The 17556-nt window shown below is 41.9% G+C and overlaps 2 protein-coding genes across 2 annotated transcripts; both read right to left on the bottom strand.

The window, feature by feature from the left end:
• Positions 1-227: 227 nt before the first annotated feature.
• man1a2 (mannosidase, alpha, class 1A, member 2) lies at positions 228-12550 on the bottom strand. Its single transcript, XM_085920081.1, has 14 exons — positions 12025-12550; positions 9713-10247; positions 8322-8583; positions 8103-8199; positions 7276-7394; positions 6779-6859; positions 6160-6254; positions 5921-6044; positions 5635-5728; positions 4905-5020; positions 4231-4450; positions 3421-3593; positions 3053-3168; positions 228-2760 (listed from the first exon to the last, which is right to left on the bottom strand). Exons 2-14 carry the CDS (start codon positions 10024-10026, stop codon positions 2625-2627), a joined length of 1947 nt encoding a protein of 648 aa, XP_085776207.1. The 5' UTR covers positions 10027-10247; positions 12025-12550; the 3' UTR covers positions 228-2624.
• Positions 12551-13299: 749 nt separating this feature from the next.
• Positions 13300-17501, bottom strand: LOC147050867 (uncharacterized). Its single transcript, XM_085920602.1, has 2 exons — positions 14259-17501; positions 13300-14155 (listed from the first exon to the last, which is right to left on the bottom strand). Exons 1-2 carry the CDS (start codon positions 17425-17427, stop codon positions 13704-13706), a joined length of 3621 nt encoding a protein of 1206 aa, XP_085776728.1. The 5' UTR covers positions 17428-17501; the 3' UTR covers positions 13300-13703.
• Positions 17502-17556: the final 55 nt, after the last annotated feature.

The raw sequence follows: 17556 nt of genomic DNA, 5'->3' as shown, positions 1-17556 counted from the left end.
GTTTGTACACTATGACAACTTTGAAACTACACACTGAAATTGAGGGGGGGGGGGGGGGAGTAATGGCTTCGGGATATTTTTTTTTTTTCATCTCCTGGGGTCAAAGTGGAGCTTGAATAAAGGACAACATAATTGAACTAAGTGTATTTGACGAGACAAGACAAACATCACAGATTCACCAAAACTAACATTTACACAATTGAAACAAGACATCGGGTTCCCGATCGTCACTTGTAGCAACAACTTTATTGAATGTGTCTGACTTTTAAACATATTTACACATACTTTTTTTCTTAGTAGTTAAGTAAAAATACAAATAGAGAACACAGTCACTCATTGGCTGGTCAGCACCAGCCACATGATTGACGGGATTCTGAAAGCGATGATGCGGAGGAAAGTGACATAATGAAACTCAACATGTCCCAATATTATCTGGCCAAAATTGATGCACTTCCTCCAAATTAAGAAATACTGGAGTTTGTTTTACTTTAAATAATAATAATTTAACAATCAACAACAACAAAAATACCTCAAGTTTACATTTGCAAACAAGGACCCTAATAATGCATGACATCGCCGTCTATTGAAAAGAAATATTTCTCAGAATTTAGATTTTTTTTTTATCCCCCTCTTTATCTGATACGCGAGGAAAGGTCATTTGTCATATTTGGGATAAAAAAACAAAAACAACAACAACAAAACTCAGAACATCTAAGGATACATGCTTTTCATTGAAAAGCGACAATGTGTAGCAGTTCATTTTTTTTTTGGTCTTTTTTTTTTTTTTTTTACAGCGTCAAACGATGGCTCAATTCAGTCTGCATCAAAAAACAAAACAAAAAAAATTCAGAAAATTCCATAAGCATTTTAATTGAACCGGCGTCGTCATTTCAGTCTTCTGTTAATCTGCTTCACATCACAGTTCTAAACTTTTAGCACCCCCCCCATAAAAAATATCACAATGTCAGAAAGTAAAAGAGCATGGCAATGGCACATTTGCGTCACGACAGACGATAAGGCTTAAGCAGTCAAAATATTTTAAACAGCAAAGAATAAAACAAAACAAAAAAATCAGGATTATGCACAATTCAGGATTTATCTGCATACAACCATCTCTGAGTTTGATTGCAACTCAATTAGGTCTGCAACTAACAATTGTTTTAATATTTGACTTGATATTTCAACTAGTATTCAAAAACAGGACATTTCAAATTGACTGAATTAAATATTCAAATTTGATATTCAATCACTGCTTTGGTCCATAACATGTCAAAAGATGGGCAAAAATATTGATCATTGTCTTTTGAAGTAGAAGCATAAGTTTGCAAAAACCTTATTTTGACTTAATACAAAGATAAGTGTACATTCACGGAGGACGAACGTAATCAAAATATTTACTGTTGAGAAGCTAAATTGTGAGAATTTGGACAATTTTATATTAATCGGTTAATCAATTATTAACATTTTAATTTATATGATATATTGATTAGTTGGACTTTAATTGTTGCAAAATTCTGATCAATCTTCAAATTTGTAATCAAGGTTTTGCCAAAGCAACTACAAAGTCACTTAGGAGAGTGATTTTAAAATTTCTTGACAAATTAGATTGAACTATGATAAAGCAATCATTTTAAGTTAGTTTATTCATGACCAAACTATTATAAGGCAACAAATTTATCTGATTAGAAAGTTTTTTCGTTTACGCTTAAACGATCCATGATCCAAACTGTATCAATAACCGGATATTGGACATCACAAAACTGATTGGCCAAAGTTGTCAGCTTTCACAGGAGATCTTTTTGAGCTCATTGTAACAAATTCGGGGAACAAAAGTACATTATAAATGCAATTAATCATCCTGGCGCAAAAGAAAAATTCAGTGTGAGAAAGTCAGGACCGATGAATATACTGTAAACCCACGAACAAGCCAACTTTAAGATTTAACACAACATTCAGGAAAAGATGGAAAACCAGACCACAGGACCTCAAATTAGATTTACTTCATTTCAGAATGCTGATGATAGCATATATTTTATGGCTAAAAAGGCAGGAGGTGATGAAGCATTTGAATGATGAATGAAGGCAGCGAGCGGCCAAAGAGTCAGACGATTGAGCGACTGATTCTGCTCATCCTCATCATGAGATTTGCACAAGTTGAAACAGATGAAGCACACAAAAGATGGGGAAAAAAAAGGACATTTAAAAATAAAAATAAAAAGTGGGCAAGGTAAGAAAAAAAAGCAGCATCCAATCATAGCGTAGCAGCAGGTTTTTTTTTTTTTTCCTTTCTGTTTTGAGTAGGCGGTGATATTTTTAGCTGGACCGATGATGAAGCCAGTCAAACTGTTGCTCTGTTGTCCGCTCTGAAGGATCCACACCTGTCCAAAAAGATGGCCGCCAAAATTGTGGCATGAAACTAAAGTTTGGATTCAACTGGTGTGTCCCCAATAAAGAGAGAAAGATAAAGAGTTTGGTCAAACAAACACCAAACATTGGAACAAAAATTAAATGGTCCACTCTGGGGGTAACAGAGTTTTCAGGGAGTTCTCAAGCTCCGATATGGTCCACATCTGAAGAACCTGATAAAAATCAGTCAGGTGTTTGTTAGCGAACGGGGGGGGCCTTTACTGCTGGGCTGGCTCGCTGCCCGGCAGGGTGATGTTGCCTAGGTGGAGCACAGGAAGCGGATGGGCCTCCGTATTGAAGACCCAACTTTCCAGTGGCATCAAGTCGTCGCTAGAGAACAGCAGGTAGAGATACCTGGCCGACAAGTAAAAAGCAAAAACAAAAAAAACAAAAAAACACCACACACCCGTGAGTTACAAGAGTGATGAACTATAACTGTCAATGGACCTTAATATGTTTGTTAAAAAAAAAAAAATGCATGTGAAAGGCATTTGCTCACAAGTATGCCCGAGATGTTAGCAAGACATAACAGTTAGGCCTAGCATGCTATTAATTTTTTTTCCCCATATATGTTATAAAGGCAATATGATACAGCGCCACCTATTTCTTTGGCATGCACTCAACAGTCTATTAGCAAGGAGCTTACTTGAGTGTCTCGGCCAGAAAGAAACTCTGCTGCACGTCGTCGTATGTCGGGTTCGAAGAGTAGACGTCCTTCACGCCTGAAAAGCCTCCGCTCACCCTGCAGTACTTGTCGATGGCCTATGGGGGCGATAGAAGATACATTTAGTCAGAATTAAAATGACATTTAAATACAAGTTTTCTTGTGCAAAGTAAAGTGTAAATAAACCAATTACTTATGCATTTTTTGTCATTATTTGGAATATGTATGCCATTATGTCACTTTGTTTAAACCACAGGCTCTGTACAACATTGTGATGTCACCACATTGACATAGTGGGCACAGCTACCATTATTGCAGCACATTTGTTCTTAAGGTTATGAGGCAGGTACCTGTGCTGCTTCCCAGCCCCACTGGCGGTACTTGGGGTCATGGGTGAACCTCCACATGTACCAGTAGGTTTCGATGACTTCGGGACGTAGGATGTAGTACTTTTCGTTCTGCCGCACAGCAACCGCCTCCAGCCCGCTATCAAATTTGAATGCTTCAGGGCCCAGCTTCACCACTGGAGGGGGAAAGATGGTCATTGTCTAATTTTGATTGTCACTGTCAAATAATAATTTAAAAAAACACACACAACACAGTACAGTACAATTTGAAAGAGAACATTTTGTTTTGAATCCTTGGACCATAAGAACCACTGTCTTTTATTTCAGTTAATTTATAAGAGCAAGGAAAAAGACTTTGCTGAGGAGGGGCAGGGGCGAATACTTTTGAGAGCTGCTGTAAATTTTGGGAGTGATTACAACAACTTTTTTTTTTTTAGGGGTGGCGGGGGCACAATGGCATTTTAAAATGTTTCTTTTTATTTATTTTTTTATAGAATGTTTCTTAATCCAGGTAAGTAATTTGAGAACACATACTCATTTGCAATGCCAAACTGGCTCAAGTATGTTGAATTGGTGTTGTATTGCTTGAACAAAATATGAAATGTTTTGGTTCAAACTAGGACTGCACAATATATCATTCGATATCCTATATGGGTTTTGACCGAAATGTAACATTTACCTCAAGATTTTTATTGGCCACGATCTTTATGGCATGAAATGCACCAGAAGTACTGGCCAATTGTCAAAAGAAAGGAGAAGAAGAACTGGAAGCGGAAGAAGACGACTGCAAATATATATGGTGGCATCACTTACCTGTCCTGTCGTACGACTCGTGGCAAGTGTGTGCGATCTCTGCGCCAAGCTGCAGCCAGTGGCCAGCCTTGTCGTCGGGTGAGCCGTCCGCGCCCAGCGCGAACATGCCGCCGGCAAAGCATGCCAGGTGGCCCATCTTCCTCTCCAGGTGGCCGTTCTTCCACTCACCAATGAATGTCAGGCCACCGTTGGACTTGCGGATCAGGTGGCGCTCGATTGCCTGTGGAGGCAGACATTTGAATTTGTTTGCATATCATGCTGAGAAGTGTTCCTAATATCAGATAGAAAATTATAAAAGAAATTGGTAATCAAAACTGAATATATCAGATCATTTCTTCCTCAAATTCTAACCCACCCAATCTTGCACCCCCACTTCAATGTCCTAATTTTGTTGGCACATGCACTCACATTTGCAAAATATTTGACCGTGAATGCGAAATTTGTGTGCAATAAGTCATTTAAGTTACTTTTAGTAATTTAGTGCAACTGGTTGTAACCCGAGAATTGTGTAGAATTTTGAGAAGAAAGGTTAGGATGATGCTGAAACATGACAAAATGTGGAAAGTTCTATGAATAAATGCCAGATGCAGTGTAAGCTACTTTTCATAACTTCCATTAGCACTAAGAGATTTGAGATAAGATAGACTTTGTGTACATGCTAACGTGAGTCATACCTCAATGGCGTCGTCGTATGTCTTGCGTGCTTCTGTGTCTGTTTTGTCTGACATGAGCCATGCCTTTAGCAGGTATTCGTAAAAGCTATCCCCCAGTCCACCAACCGAAGTGTGGTCTGTAGATAGCAAAGAAAACTTTCAATAATTTGATTTAGCGAGGCCCTTCCGAGCCAGCCTTTCACAAGCTTTTAAAGTCCATCACTGCTCAAGGCTCCAAACAATTTTTTGTAAGGGCACAATCTAGCTCTGCACACAAATCAACCTGCAGTGTAAATGTTCACATTCACATTAATTTTCACTATATGACTGATAAATGGATGGAGCAGAAATTGTGTGCACATTGCTATTTATTCTTCGCTGCTGATATGAATAATAGCGATTGTGTTAGCCTCAATGTTAACTTTGCTGGACTCATTTGCTAGCAGCAGCTGGGGAATGCATCAGAGTCCAGACTAGAAAAAAAATAAAAAATCAATTGACATTTTCTGGGTTTATTCATAAATATTGAAATATTTCACTGCCGTGCCTGTCTGGGATGATGAGCTCGGAGTGCACCATCGTTTCCATTCACTTGCTGCTAATATTGTGTGACGCTACGCAGGGACACGTAAGGTCTTTGAGCAAGCTGCCATAAAGTGATCAGTGAGGTGGAAAAACTGTTAGCCCTTGCTTCACTTCCAAAACCAGAATATTACATCAATCGATACTACAATACATCAAGTGCACTCACGTTGGCCCCAGCGACCTGTACGAGGGTTCAGGTAGTTTGGGTAGAGCCCGTTCGGTCGATCCATTTTGGCTAGCAATTTTCGGATGTGCATTACCTGCAAAACATTATGAATTTCATTTCATAGTAGATCTTTATTTAATTTTAATATGACATTAGTAAGTGATAATGTATGCTATTACTCGGCTGAGAGACAAACATTGAATGTCAGGATGGACAAAGTTTAGTCTGGGTTGTTACTGAAAGTCTTGTTTCCTGCAGTAATAGTTATGTACGTCCTAAGTGTTACCTTCTGGTAGTAGGCAGGGTTTCCTGTCAGGTATGTGAGGTGAACAAACTCCATGTGCAGCGTTCCAAACTCTGCAAGGATACTGCTGCCGGCCGACGCCCAACCCCAATTCCGTCCAACACCACTGAGGGAAGAAATGTGGACGTTATTACCACTTTGCTGAGACGTCTCCTATCAAATCAAGTGTCACGCTCCTTTGGAGAGGGAATGTGATTGACACCGTTGACAATATCACTCACCTCTTCAGATTGACCATGGCCCAAGGGATTCCTGTGGGGGTGTTGAAAGCAGGGAGAAGCTTCTCAGCAAGCTGCACTGCCTTTAACTTGAACATCTAAAGGAGACAAGAGAAGTGGATTAAAACACGGTGATAAAAATTGTAAGCAAGGTTTCGTGAGGTTTTCTCCAAGGTCAATGACATCATTGATTGACCAGATTATGACATTGCAACCGATTTTGCAGACTATCTGATGATCGGTTCAGTGTACACTTTACTATTGAGTCATTTGGATCAAATTTAAGAGTGATTATTCATTAAATGTGACTGACTAATAGGAGTGGGCCAAATCGAGTCAGTATTACGTCATGTCAACTGCAGACCCTCAATTGGTCGCCTGCCAATCACAACAATCATCTGTGTTGAATCAAAATAAAAAAATTGCTTTTACTTCGGAAAAAATGATTATTTTCTGCCCATTTTCTGATACAAATTCTGTTTATACATTTTCTGCACTGTCAATTTACAAAATATACTCTTACAATATAAAAATAAAGAGATGGAAATTAAATACATCAATGATCAACAAAATAACCGTCACATCATTATTTATCAATAAAGAACCACAGGTGAGTGCTGACCTCTTGTCCAGAGAGGTAGTAAGCTGCCAGCAAGCCGCCGATGAAGCGGATGTTGACCTCAAACACAGACACCTCAACATTCTGGAAAAAACAGGAAAAGATAGTAGGAGAATGATAGCAGCATATCTTGTTATTCCGCTATGTGGTCTGACACTTTTCCACATAATCTCTCCCTCCCTCTAGCCTTTCGAAACTTTCCTTGCTTGACTTTCCCAGTGACGATCCAGCGAACGTTGGATTAATTTCTGCAATGTCTCTTTCTCAATTCTATGTTTTAATTTTGATGCGAGATTATAGAATAAATAGATAGATTGTAGGAAGGAAGGAAGGAAGGAAGGAAGGAAGGAAGGAAGGAAGGAAGGAAGGAAGGAAGGAAGGAAGGAAGGAAGGAAGGAAGGAAGGAAGGAAGGAAGGAAGGAAGGAAGGAAGGAAGGAAGGGCAGCATTCTGGAACCACTGGATAATCGAGCTGTGAATTAATTGGCGTTAGATACACACCACGCTGAAGTCCAGATTCTGATCAATCCACTCCTGCCCATCTTTGAACTCTTCATGCAGGCCCATGATGTACAGCGTGTCCAAGGCGTCCACGATGGATGCTCCAAGCTGAGAATTACCTGCCCAAGACAGATAAGGAAACTCATATTTGTTTTGTTTTTGCCCACAATTAAAAGGGAAATTAAACCAAAGAGTGAAAAAAGTGATTCTTTCAGGTAGATTGAGTCCGCCTACGACTAGTGGTATCAGTACTAGATCACTGTACATAGAGGAACAGAGAGCATGACTCGGTCATCATGTGTGACAGAGAGTCATTCATGGTGTGATCAACGTAACGTGATCTGCAACCCCCCAAGGGCAATGAAACAATGAGGAGCATGTTTAGTGGGTGGGCCAGTCTCTCGCATAAAGGTGACATCAGGGACTCGATGTGTTTGTTGAACCTCAAACTGGGTCAAATACTTGTAATCGATACGGAAGGCAGCCAATGTGTGTGTGTGTGTGTGGGTGGGGGGGGGTCATTTCTGTATAAAATAGCAACGAAAGAAGTTTTAGAAGCTTTATCATTCTTTTGTGTCATGTGTATCAATATCAATTAGAAGAAAAACTAGAGCAAATTTGAATAAGCCCCATTTAAACAGGTATTTAAACTTGAATTATCACGGACAAAACACTTCTCTCCCCGGGAAAGTGTAAACATAGCATTTTATTGACTGTCTTCCAGAATGACTGAGATTATTTACAAGACTGTGAAAGGGGGGCATGTTTACTTCTAAGGTTTGTGCAAAGGTGAGTGATGTTGAAGTAAGTTTTATCAGGAATCTTACCAAATATATTTGTAGAATGTCCTTTCTTGGCGAGTGGCTTGAGCTCGTTGTGACCCCAGCCGTATTGACGGTAGCTGTCCCATGCATGCTTCATCATCTGAAACGTCATAGCGACATTAGACATTAAGCCATTCGCGTCCTGATTATGGTGGATTTATCACACTGAAAAATTTGCGTAGTAAGTAAGAGGAGATTAAAGAACAGAAGTAATTTTCTGACCTCCCGGATCTTGTTCCGTTTCTCCTTGACCTCGGGCTCGAGAGGCTCGCCGTCGCCAACGCCCACCACCTTGGGCATGGGCACGGGCGGCAAGGGCTTTGGCTCTGCGTCCTTTTTCTTCAGCTCTTTCAACACCTTGTTCTTCTCAGTCTGAATTTCAGCCTGTAGCTCCTCATGCGACTTCCGTAGCTTTTCTTTGGCCTCCTGCAGGGCCCGCTCGTGGTCGGCACGAATCTTATCGCGAAGGCTCTCTTTGTCCTCCCTATAAGAAGCAAGGAAAATAGGAAAATATCCTCAGATAATTATCTTGCACAAACAGGGCAAGCAAGCCTGACATTAAATAAACTGTGTAACTGGCCAGAAAGGTATCTTTATGATCTAATTAAATGTGTCAAGAGCAAAGAAAAACAATCCAAATGAAGGGCAATCTTGGACACTGCCCCTTGAAAATGTGCTTAATGAATTTCATAATTCTCTACACCATTATTGTCTTTGCCATAAAGTATCCCTTTAAAATAAAAACAATCTTTGACAGAGTTGCATGTGAAAAATAGGATGTAAACTGTACAGAGTAACGCCTGACAGAGATGCCTTTTTTGCTGATACCCATTTTCAGCAGAAAGACAAATACCACTTATTAATTAATTGGCTGATCAATTTAAAAAAATTATACTTTCCTCTACACACATAAACATTTCAATGGGATTTTTTTTTTTTTTTTCAAACAACTTTCACCTTTAGGTTGTGTGTCAAATAGTGGTACGCACGCACATCAACTCCTTGCACAGCTTGCATTGCTCACCAACGCATTATTTGTAAAAATAAAGATTTGCTTGACAGGTATATTCGAGGACACGAGATTGTAATAGGATGGTGATAATCGAAGAAATGGAACTTATTATGAAACAGCAACAACAAAAGCAGTGCTTGGTCTCTGTACAATAGTGATACCTAATGAAAGCGGAACAGAAACCCCCAAGTGAACTTTGGATTCATTTCCACTGCTATGCGGATGATTGTCAGATCTATGTCTGCGGAACAATAAAAGACGTTTTCTCGTTGAGGCCACTTTTGTATTCTTTGAATGAAATCAAGAGCCGGATGGCACTGAGGTTTTTGGGCTATCTGGCACCTTATCTAAAGGCAATAGTCTCCATCTTGGGTCTTAAATTGGACAGCGATTTTCAATTGGACCAGCAAATTGGTGCTGTTGTAAAATCCAGCTATTTTTTTTCCACCTTAGCCTCTCCTTTCTTAACACCGCTTTCAAAAAGTAATTCAGGCCATCGCCACATCTCGGTGTAAGAGTGTGTTGAATACCTTGGTAAAGTATTTGCCCCACCAACTCACAAAGTTATGAGTTAAAGCAAGAATAAGAGATTTAAACGTACCTGTGTCGATGCTCATCATGTCCTCCCTGACTGTGTATGATCACCTGTCCAGAAACATGTTTTCCCTCTTTGGGCGACTCAATGTGTGGAATGAGTACGTCCTCCAAGCCCAGGTCAAAGCGCTTGTGCTTGGAGTTGTCAGGCAAGAAGAAGAAAGCGCCGAAGCACAGAGTGATGAAGGCACTGAGGATGAGCAGCAGGATGAACTTCTCAGAGATTCTCAAGGTAGCGCGGTGGTGCGGAAAGGAAGAGGCACCCGGCGACAGCGTCGGTATACGGCGCCCGGAGAGCGGTAAAAGCGCTGGCGTGGTCATGTCGAGGGCTGCTGAAGGACTATAAAGCACCGGGACGGATGGGGAAGAATACGGGCCGGGTGGAAGAGGTGCGGCAGCCTCCACAAGCGCCGCAGGTGTCGTTTGTTGCAGCTGCTTGACTTTATTATCTCATGCCTGGGCTGCCAAGTCCAAACGCCAAAAGAGGAAATGATCCCTCAGTGAAGGACTGACTTGGGAGCAGGTAAAGCGTCATCACCATTCTGCAAGACACAAATGAATAAATAACCCGTTAAGATACAAAGTAAGGATAGGTTTGACACAATCGGGAATTTGAAGGCCAATCACTTTTTGTCAATGTTGGGTCCAACGAGATGTCATGTGTGCATATCACTGCTGGATAATAGACACAAGTTGGACAAAAGGAAACCACAAAGCTGCATTGCAACAATTAGCAAAGCAACGACCAGAAACACATATTTAATATTTTTAAAGAGGATGTCAACCCAATCGTTTTCTTTGCAATATGTTGTTCGTGTCCTTCACTAGTATAAACATGGTATTCTGGTTAATATTGTGTTTGTGGATTATGACTTATGTAGCAAAATTCTCATCTCAGGTGCGGCGGCCATTTTGCCACTTGCTGTCGACTGAAAATGACATCACAGTTACGTGGCGGTCATAACCGATCACGGCTCACCAGATTTTCTGTAGCTGAGCTGTGACGTGGCAACTCTGGTGCAATTTTAGGTCAACAGCAAGTGGCAAAATGTGAAATTCATATTCCACAAACAAAACATTAATCACAACAGTTTCAGCTAGTTGGGCTGCACAGATTCCATTGCAAAGAAAAGTTTGGGGTTGACTTCCTCTTTAATGAGCAAGCGGTTAGAGATAAGCCTATTTGAGTTTAACCCAAACCTGCACCAGGTATGGCGGAGTCTGCGCTCGAAAATCAGCCGCTGATACAATGCAACAAAGTGCCACTTTTTATCATGATTATCTTCAGAGCTTGTTGATTAAGTTATCGTTTCAATCAGGTGGGTTGGAGAAAGCAAACGTCTAAACCATGCAGGTTAGTCGCCCTTGAGCGTACTTTCTTTGATACCTGTTACCTGCGATGTGGACGCATTTCATTTACCATAGCTGTGCTTTGAGGTCACATAAATTTGTGTGACAACTCATTTGCAGATATTATGTGATATTCGGCTTTTGGGGGGGGGGGGCTTCTTGTCCATAAAACCCCAAATACTGAGGTAATGGTTCTAATATTTTTAGAAGTCGAAGTGGACTTGAGTACAGATGTGCACATGGATTTTGATGATGACCGATCCCGGTTTTTGAACATTAAGCGACATTAAGCTTTTATTACTGTAGCATAGGAAAATATGAATCGCTGCATTAGATGTAACGCAACAAATAATAAACAACAAACTTGACACTTCATTTGCATCAACCTTAGAATGTGCCCTTTTCCTGCAGTCGCTACAGACAAGTCAAGCCAACTGTGACCGACCAACTAGATAGATAGATAGATAGATAGATAGATAGATAGATAGATAGATAGATAGATAGATAGATAGATAGATAGATAGATAGATAGATAGATGCAGATGTTGGCGCGGGTGATGAATGGATTTGAGCCAAACGCCTTCTGTGGCAGTTTGAGGTTTAAACGCTCATCGTGACAGTGCATGCAAAGCAGACGTTTGAGTCCAAGCGTTCAGTCGATGGGTTAGTAACCATTACGCGAGTCACTACTTTTTTAAAATACCAACACATTTAACCACCGCGTGACAACATAACAGCCGTGTGAGATAACACGGAATGCAGCACAGTCGTGTATATTTCGTCGTATGACGGACGTCTCCTCACGAGTTCATTCGTTGACGGTTCAATTCTGGTCCGGGCGATTAGCGGACTAGCTTAGCTACCTTGCTAGCTCGCGAGGGGCTTATACCCGATGATTAAAAATATCCCACATACCTTGTTACATTCAAGGGAGACGAAACCTGAGGAAAATAATAATTCTGCCCTTACGTTTAGCGTGCTGACACCATGGCTCGCAGTGTTGGAAGCGGCGATGTCCTACGCCGAAGACCGATGGGCTGGTTCCGTTAGCTCCGTTCCAAGGCTGCTAATGCTAGTGTTCCTATTAGCAGCCCACAGAGGAGGTCTTTAGACGCTCTCGTGCCGTATCCCCATTGCTCTCATATTCTCGGGTAAAATCCGACATGTCTCCCGATTCCCAGGCCTATCGGACAAGGCCGGTGGCATACCGGGTGCCGTCATGACGCCCTTAAACGGTTCTTGCTTTGGTTGAAGAAAAACAGACAGCCCCCCTCAAAAAAAAAAAAAAAAAAGCACCCCAGCCACGCTCCGAAAAGGGGGAGGAAGTCACTGTCTGGCCGCTTTATCGGGGCTGAGCAGCAAACCGATGTGCCGAGCTGTCTCAGCCAAGTCGGATGAGGAACCGTCTGACAATTGCACCAAGCACAATTTGCGTGAAAGGGGAAATCAATAAAAAAAAAACGAGATTACCTAATCATACACTACTAAAACACTCTAAAGGTATACAGTACAGTGTGACGTGACTCCGTCCGTCCGTCCGTCCGTCCATCCATCCATCCATCCATTCCAGATGCCAGTCTGAAACAATGTTTCAAATTTAATTGTAATAATAAAGGCTTTCCCCAAATGAATGGCTCACTGTGTGATAATTTCGTTCAACAGTCTGCAACAGTAACTTCATTCATTCATTCATTCATTCATTCATTCATTCATTCATTCATTCATTCATTCATTCATTCATTCGTTCGTTCGTTCGCTCGCTCGCTCGCTCACTCACTCATCTCTTTATTTGGCATTGATTTTAGGCTGTTGCATTATGTCAAAATCAAAGACTGTTTTAGAATAAAGAGCTTTGAAGCCGGAAAATGTTTGACATCACTTACTGGCAACTCAGTTAAGCAGACAGACTTGCTGTCTCGGGCTCATCATCGACCACATGGTCCAACCTCAGAGCTCATGTGTTTGCCCGCTGGGACGGCAGGTAAACACTCTGACCTCTCCGAGGTGGTGTTGCCACAACACAGTCAGGGCGGGTTTATGGGATGACCCGGCCTTGTAGCTGCGTTAGCGGGACTAACTAGTTTATTTTGGTGACAAATGTGTGTGGCCGATGAATGGTGAGAAGTGAAAAAATCCTGGCTGACCAGCTACTAGAATCGTAACTTGTAACACCAGCTAGAGCCAAATAGCTGTAAAATAAAGTAGCAGCAGTTAAGGGACAACAAAAAAAAACACAACAAGGTAGACAGATGGGGGGAAAGTTTTATTTTCCTTTTCAGCTGCTCAAAAATGGTCAAAATTGAGGAACTGAAAACTAGCAGGAACATCGGTTTTCTTCACCTTGAGAGCGGGAAACCAAGCCTGATCATGTTTTTCTTTTCTTTTTGTTTGAGTGCTACGGAGCAAATATTGACTCTGTACTTGCCCATATTCATATTCCAGTGACTTTTTTTGAAGTCTTCCTCCCAGGAAATCCTTCTAAACTCATCAATATGCTGTAGTTCTTGCTGTAGTCAGTGCTCACGGTCCAGCTCATCATAACATGTATGACATTGATGACTAAAAAGAGCTATGCTATTTGTTTTACCATCGCCAAATCATTTTACAAAGTTGTTTGAAAACGGAGAATTTTGTATTTTTTTTTATCTTTACAATTTCCATTTCTTGGGACACACTTGGCACCTCCTCATCCTGGCAAAGAAGTTTTTTACCTTCAGAAAATATTTTTTTTCCCGGCAAGTTGCGTCCAGTACCGGGAGTTGTTGTTGGGATACCAGCGTGGTACTATGAACCCCTCTGTTTTTTAATTTTCGACTTCTCTTTGAGTCCTTTGAGGGCCTACGTTTGTGCTCTCTTTTCTTGTTGCTTTCATAAGTCACATTTTCTTTGGTAGTTGACTGCGCAATGTTGGCTTTGTTTGTCTTTTCATTTTTAGGAACCTCAAAAAGATAGTGTGGACATGGGTGTTCACTGTCATCCTCCATTTTGTTTACAATCGGATGAACTTTGCAAATCTGACTTTTCGGTACGATGTCTGCCAGGATCTCGGCGTCATCGGGATTACTATCCGGGACAGCCGTGGCCTTTTCGGGATGTTTATCTGTAACAGATGGCATTTTCACACTCCTCATCGTCACTTCTGGTATGACTAATTAACATAACTTATCAAAAGTGTTGGAGAATGTTTGCGGAGAAATACTCACCGAGAATGTCTCTGAAGGCTCCTCGTTGGCAACGCTTGTGTTCCAAATGTTTTGAACGTGAATCCACTTGTTGTTCAGCCGAAGTTGTGGCATTTTTTTGAAATTGTGGAATGTCCTTTCTTTGTTTTGACCCTTTGCCTACTTTCGCAGCGGCCGAGTACTCCGTCGCTTGATTGAGTAGAGCTTGAAGTATGGCGCTGGAGCAAGTTTTCATTGCGTCACTCAAGCACCTCTCTAGAATTTGCGGAAATGATGTTAACTGTGGATGGCTTGACGACTGTGCTTGCTCCGTTTGCTCGTTGATGCTATCTTCGTCCATGTGCAGATCTTGATAGGTGGTAGCCTCAGGAATGAGATCTTGGGTGAACCCGGGCGATACAGGACTTGTGTTTTGTGACAGCTCTTGTACTAAAAGTATCTCGTCATGTGGGCTTGGTTTATTGAAGTTTTCCTTCCCAAAATCCTCAAACGTGTCAGCTAGATCCGCAAGCTGCTCTATGGATAGACATGGCCTCAGTTCGTATGCAGTGTCTTCATTTGGTGTGATGTCATCTTCGTGAATAGAGGCCTCGCAGATGGAAGTGGAGGTAGGCCTGATGTCTGCCTCTAAGCACGCTAAGGAGGGAGATGAGGATTGAGAGCTGCTCTTTGATTTGAAAGATTCTGGAATTGAATCCTCGTGGTCGTATTCAGGGAGTATGACACCACTATCATCAGCCACTGGAAGTAAGTCTTGAAGAGGTGAACTTGAGTCTGGTTTATCTGCATCATTGCAACACTCTGGAGAATGGCTTCCATGTCCTGGAGAGTGGCTTCCATGTCCTGTGAATTCAAGTGTTGAATCTTGGTGGGAAACCAGATCACTTTCAGGAGATCCTCCATTGCTGTTCTTCTTTCGTGGTGATGCGTTTAAGGAGTTTGACACAACATTCTCAAGCTCCTTTTCAGCATCGAACTCTGAGAAAACTAAGTGGTGTGGAGATTCACCCATTTCCTGCTCCTCCGGTTGTGAAGGGCTCAATGATTCTGAGGATTTTTCCTCAACCAAGTCACTATCAACCTCCACAAGAGCTACTTCCTGAGTGGAGTTCCAAGGTGGAGTTCCATCCCTTTTCTGATCTGCTAAGTCAATATCAACATCCAGATGAGCGTGATCCGTGGAAATAGAGGTTGCCGTTACATTCTCATCATGTTCCTCTCTTGGTGATAAACTCAATGGTTTCTCTTCATCGACAACGCTTTCAACCTCCAGAGGTTCAAAATCTCCACCAATAGAGGTAGCGGGTGATGTTGCATTACTAGAATGCTCACCGGGTGGTGATGGACTCCAGGATTTTGATGGTTTCTCTTCATCCACATCACTGAGGACATCAAGAAGATCCTGACCAATGGAGTTTGAGGGTGGTAGCGTTTCTGCATATTGCTCATCTTTTGGTGATGGACTCAAGGATTTGGATTCTTTCTCTTCGGCTACCTCGCTGTCAACCCCCTGATGTTCAAAACTTGGACTCCTTGAGTTTGAGAGTGGTAGGGTTTCTCCATATTGCTCATCTTTTGGTGATGGACTCAAGGATTTTGATTCTTTCTCTTCGTCTATGTCGCTCTCAACCTCCTGATGTTCAAAACTTTGACAAAATGAGGGAGAGGTTAGTCCTTCTTCACTATATTGCTCAGCTATAGGTGATAGACTCAAGTATTTTGTAAATCTCTCTTCATCCACAGCCGCCCAGTCAACCTCCAGAGGTTCAAACTCTCGACCAATAGGGGGAGAAGGTGATGTTTTGTCATATTGCTCACCTATAGGTGATAGAGTCAAAGGTTTTGATGGATTCTCATCATTCACATCAGTCGGAGGCTCTTGATCAATCATGGGAGAGGTTGGGGGTGATCGATTCAAAAGTTTAGATGGATTCTCGTCATTCACATCGGTCGGAGGCTCTTGATCAATCATGGGAGAGGTCGGGGGTGATCGATTCAAAGGTTTAGATGGATTCTCGTCATTCACGTCAGTCGGAGGCTCTTGAACCATCATGGGAGAGGTTGGGGGTGTTTTGTCATAGTGCTCATCTTTTGGTGATTGACTCAAGTATAGCTTTTCTTCATCCACATCACTGGCAGCATCCAAAGGATCCAACTCCTGACCAGTAGAGCTAGAAGGTGGTGTTGCATCCCCATCCCTAGGTGACAGACTTAAGGATTTCGATTGTTTCTCTTCTTCCACATTACTATCAAGCGCCACACCATCTGAGAGTTGACAAGAAGTTGGGGATGGCGTTTTCTCCCTAAACTGCTCCTCCTTTGGTGATTTACTCATGGATGGTTTGTCTTCATCCACATCACTGCCAACGGAAAAGGGATCAAATCCCTGGCTAGTGGAGTAAGAAGGTGGTGTTGCATTCCCATCACCCCAAGATGTTAATATAATCTCTTCATCCGCATCTCTATCAACCTCTTCAGCGTCTGACTGACAAGCAGAGGCTGGGAGTTGTGCTTCCTCCCCATCCGGCTCCTCTCGTGGTGATGAACTCAAGAGGTTCAATGGAGTCATCTCATCTAAGTTATGATCAACCTCGAGAGCATCTGACTCCAGATAAGTAGAGTCCAAAGATAGTCCGGCTTCACTGTACTGCTCCTCTAAGACATTTTCTGTTGGCGTGCCAACCTTGTGATCTAATTCTTGCCCAGTGGGGCTCACCCTGGTGACAGAAAATGGTTCTTCTATGTGTTCCTCTTGGGATGATGATTTGATGATTTCAGCGGCTGATAGGTCCAAATCACTATCCTCAGGATATAACCCCTCCAAAGGGGCAACCAGTGACACACCTCTCTTCGGCTCATCGTAGGGCGATGATCTTGAGGATTTGGATGCCACACTTACATTTCCTTTGAAATCAACGTATTGAACCATGCCTTCATACACGATTTTGGAAGCGGTTTTTATTGCAGCCTGGAGTTCCTCATTCAAGTATATTTCGACGGGGGAGGAGGCTGTGGAACCGATCTGGTATTTTGAGTTTTGAGAGCTCCTTATTCGTCGCACTTCTTGGTCCTGATCACTTCTACACATTTGCCCAAATGGAGAAGACAGCCTGACATAGTCCATTTTTTCATCTGAGGTAGGTACATTTGAATTTTCAGTAGATGCCGTTGAGATGTTTTCTGATTCCATCTCCTTGTCTTAAAGTGTGCTAAACATCGATTACCCTGTCTGATTAAGGTCATTCTTTCCGGTACTCGCATGGTGACAAATTTTACTGACATGCAAATGACAATATTGTATGTGGATGGTGATTTATAA

Source organism: Syngnathus leptorhynchus, chromosome 9 (genome assembly GCF_054491065.1).
Source record: "Syngnathus leptorhynchus isolate UIUO chromosome 9, UIUO_Slep, whole genome shotgun sequence".
Classification (NCBI taxonomy): Eukaryota; Metazoa; Chordata; class Actinopteri; order Syngnathiformes; family Syngnathidae; genus Syngnathus; species Syngnathus leptorhynchus.
The sequence above is the reverse complement of the archived record's forward strand: the minus strand, read 5'-3'. Positions and strand labels throughout refer to the sequence as shown.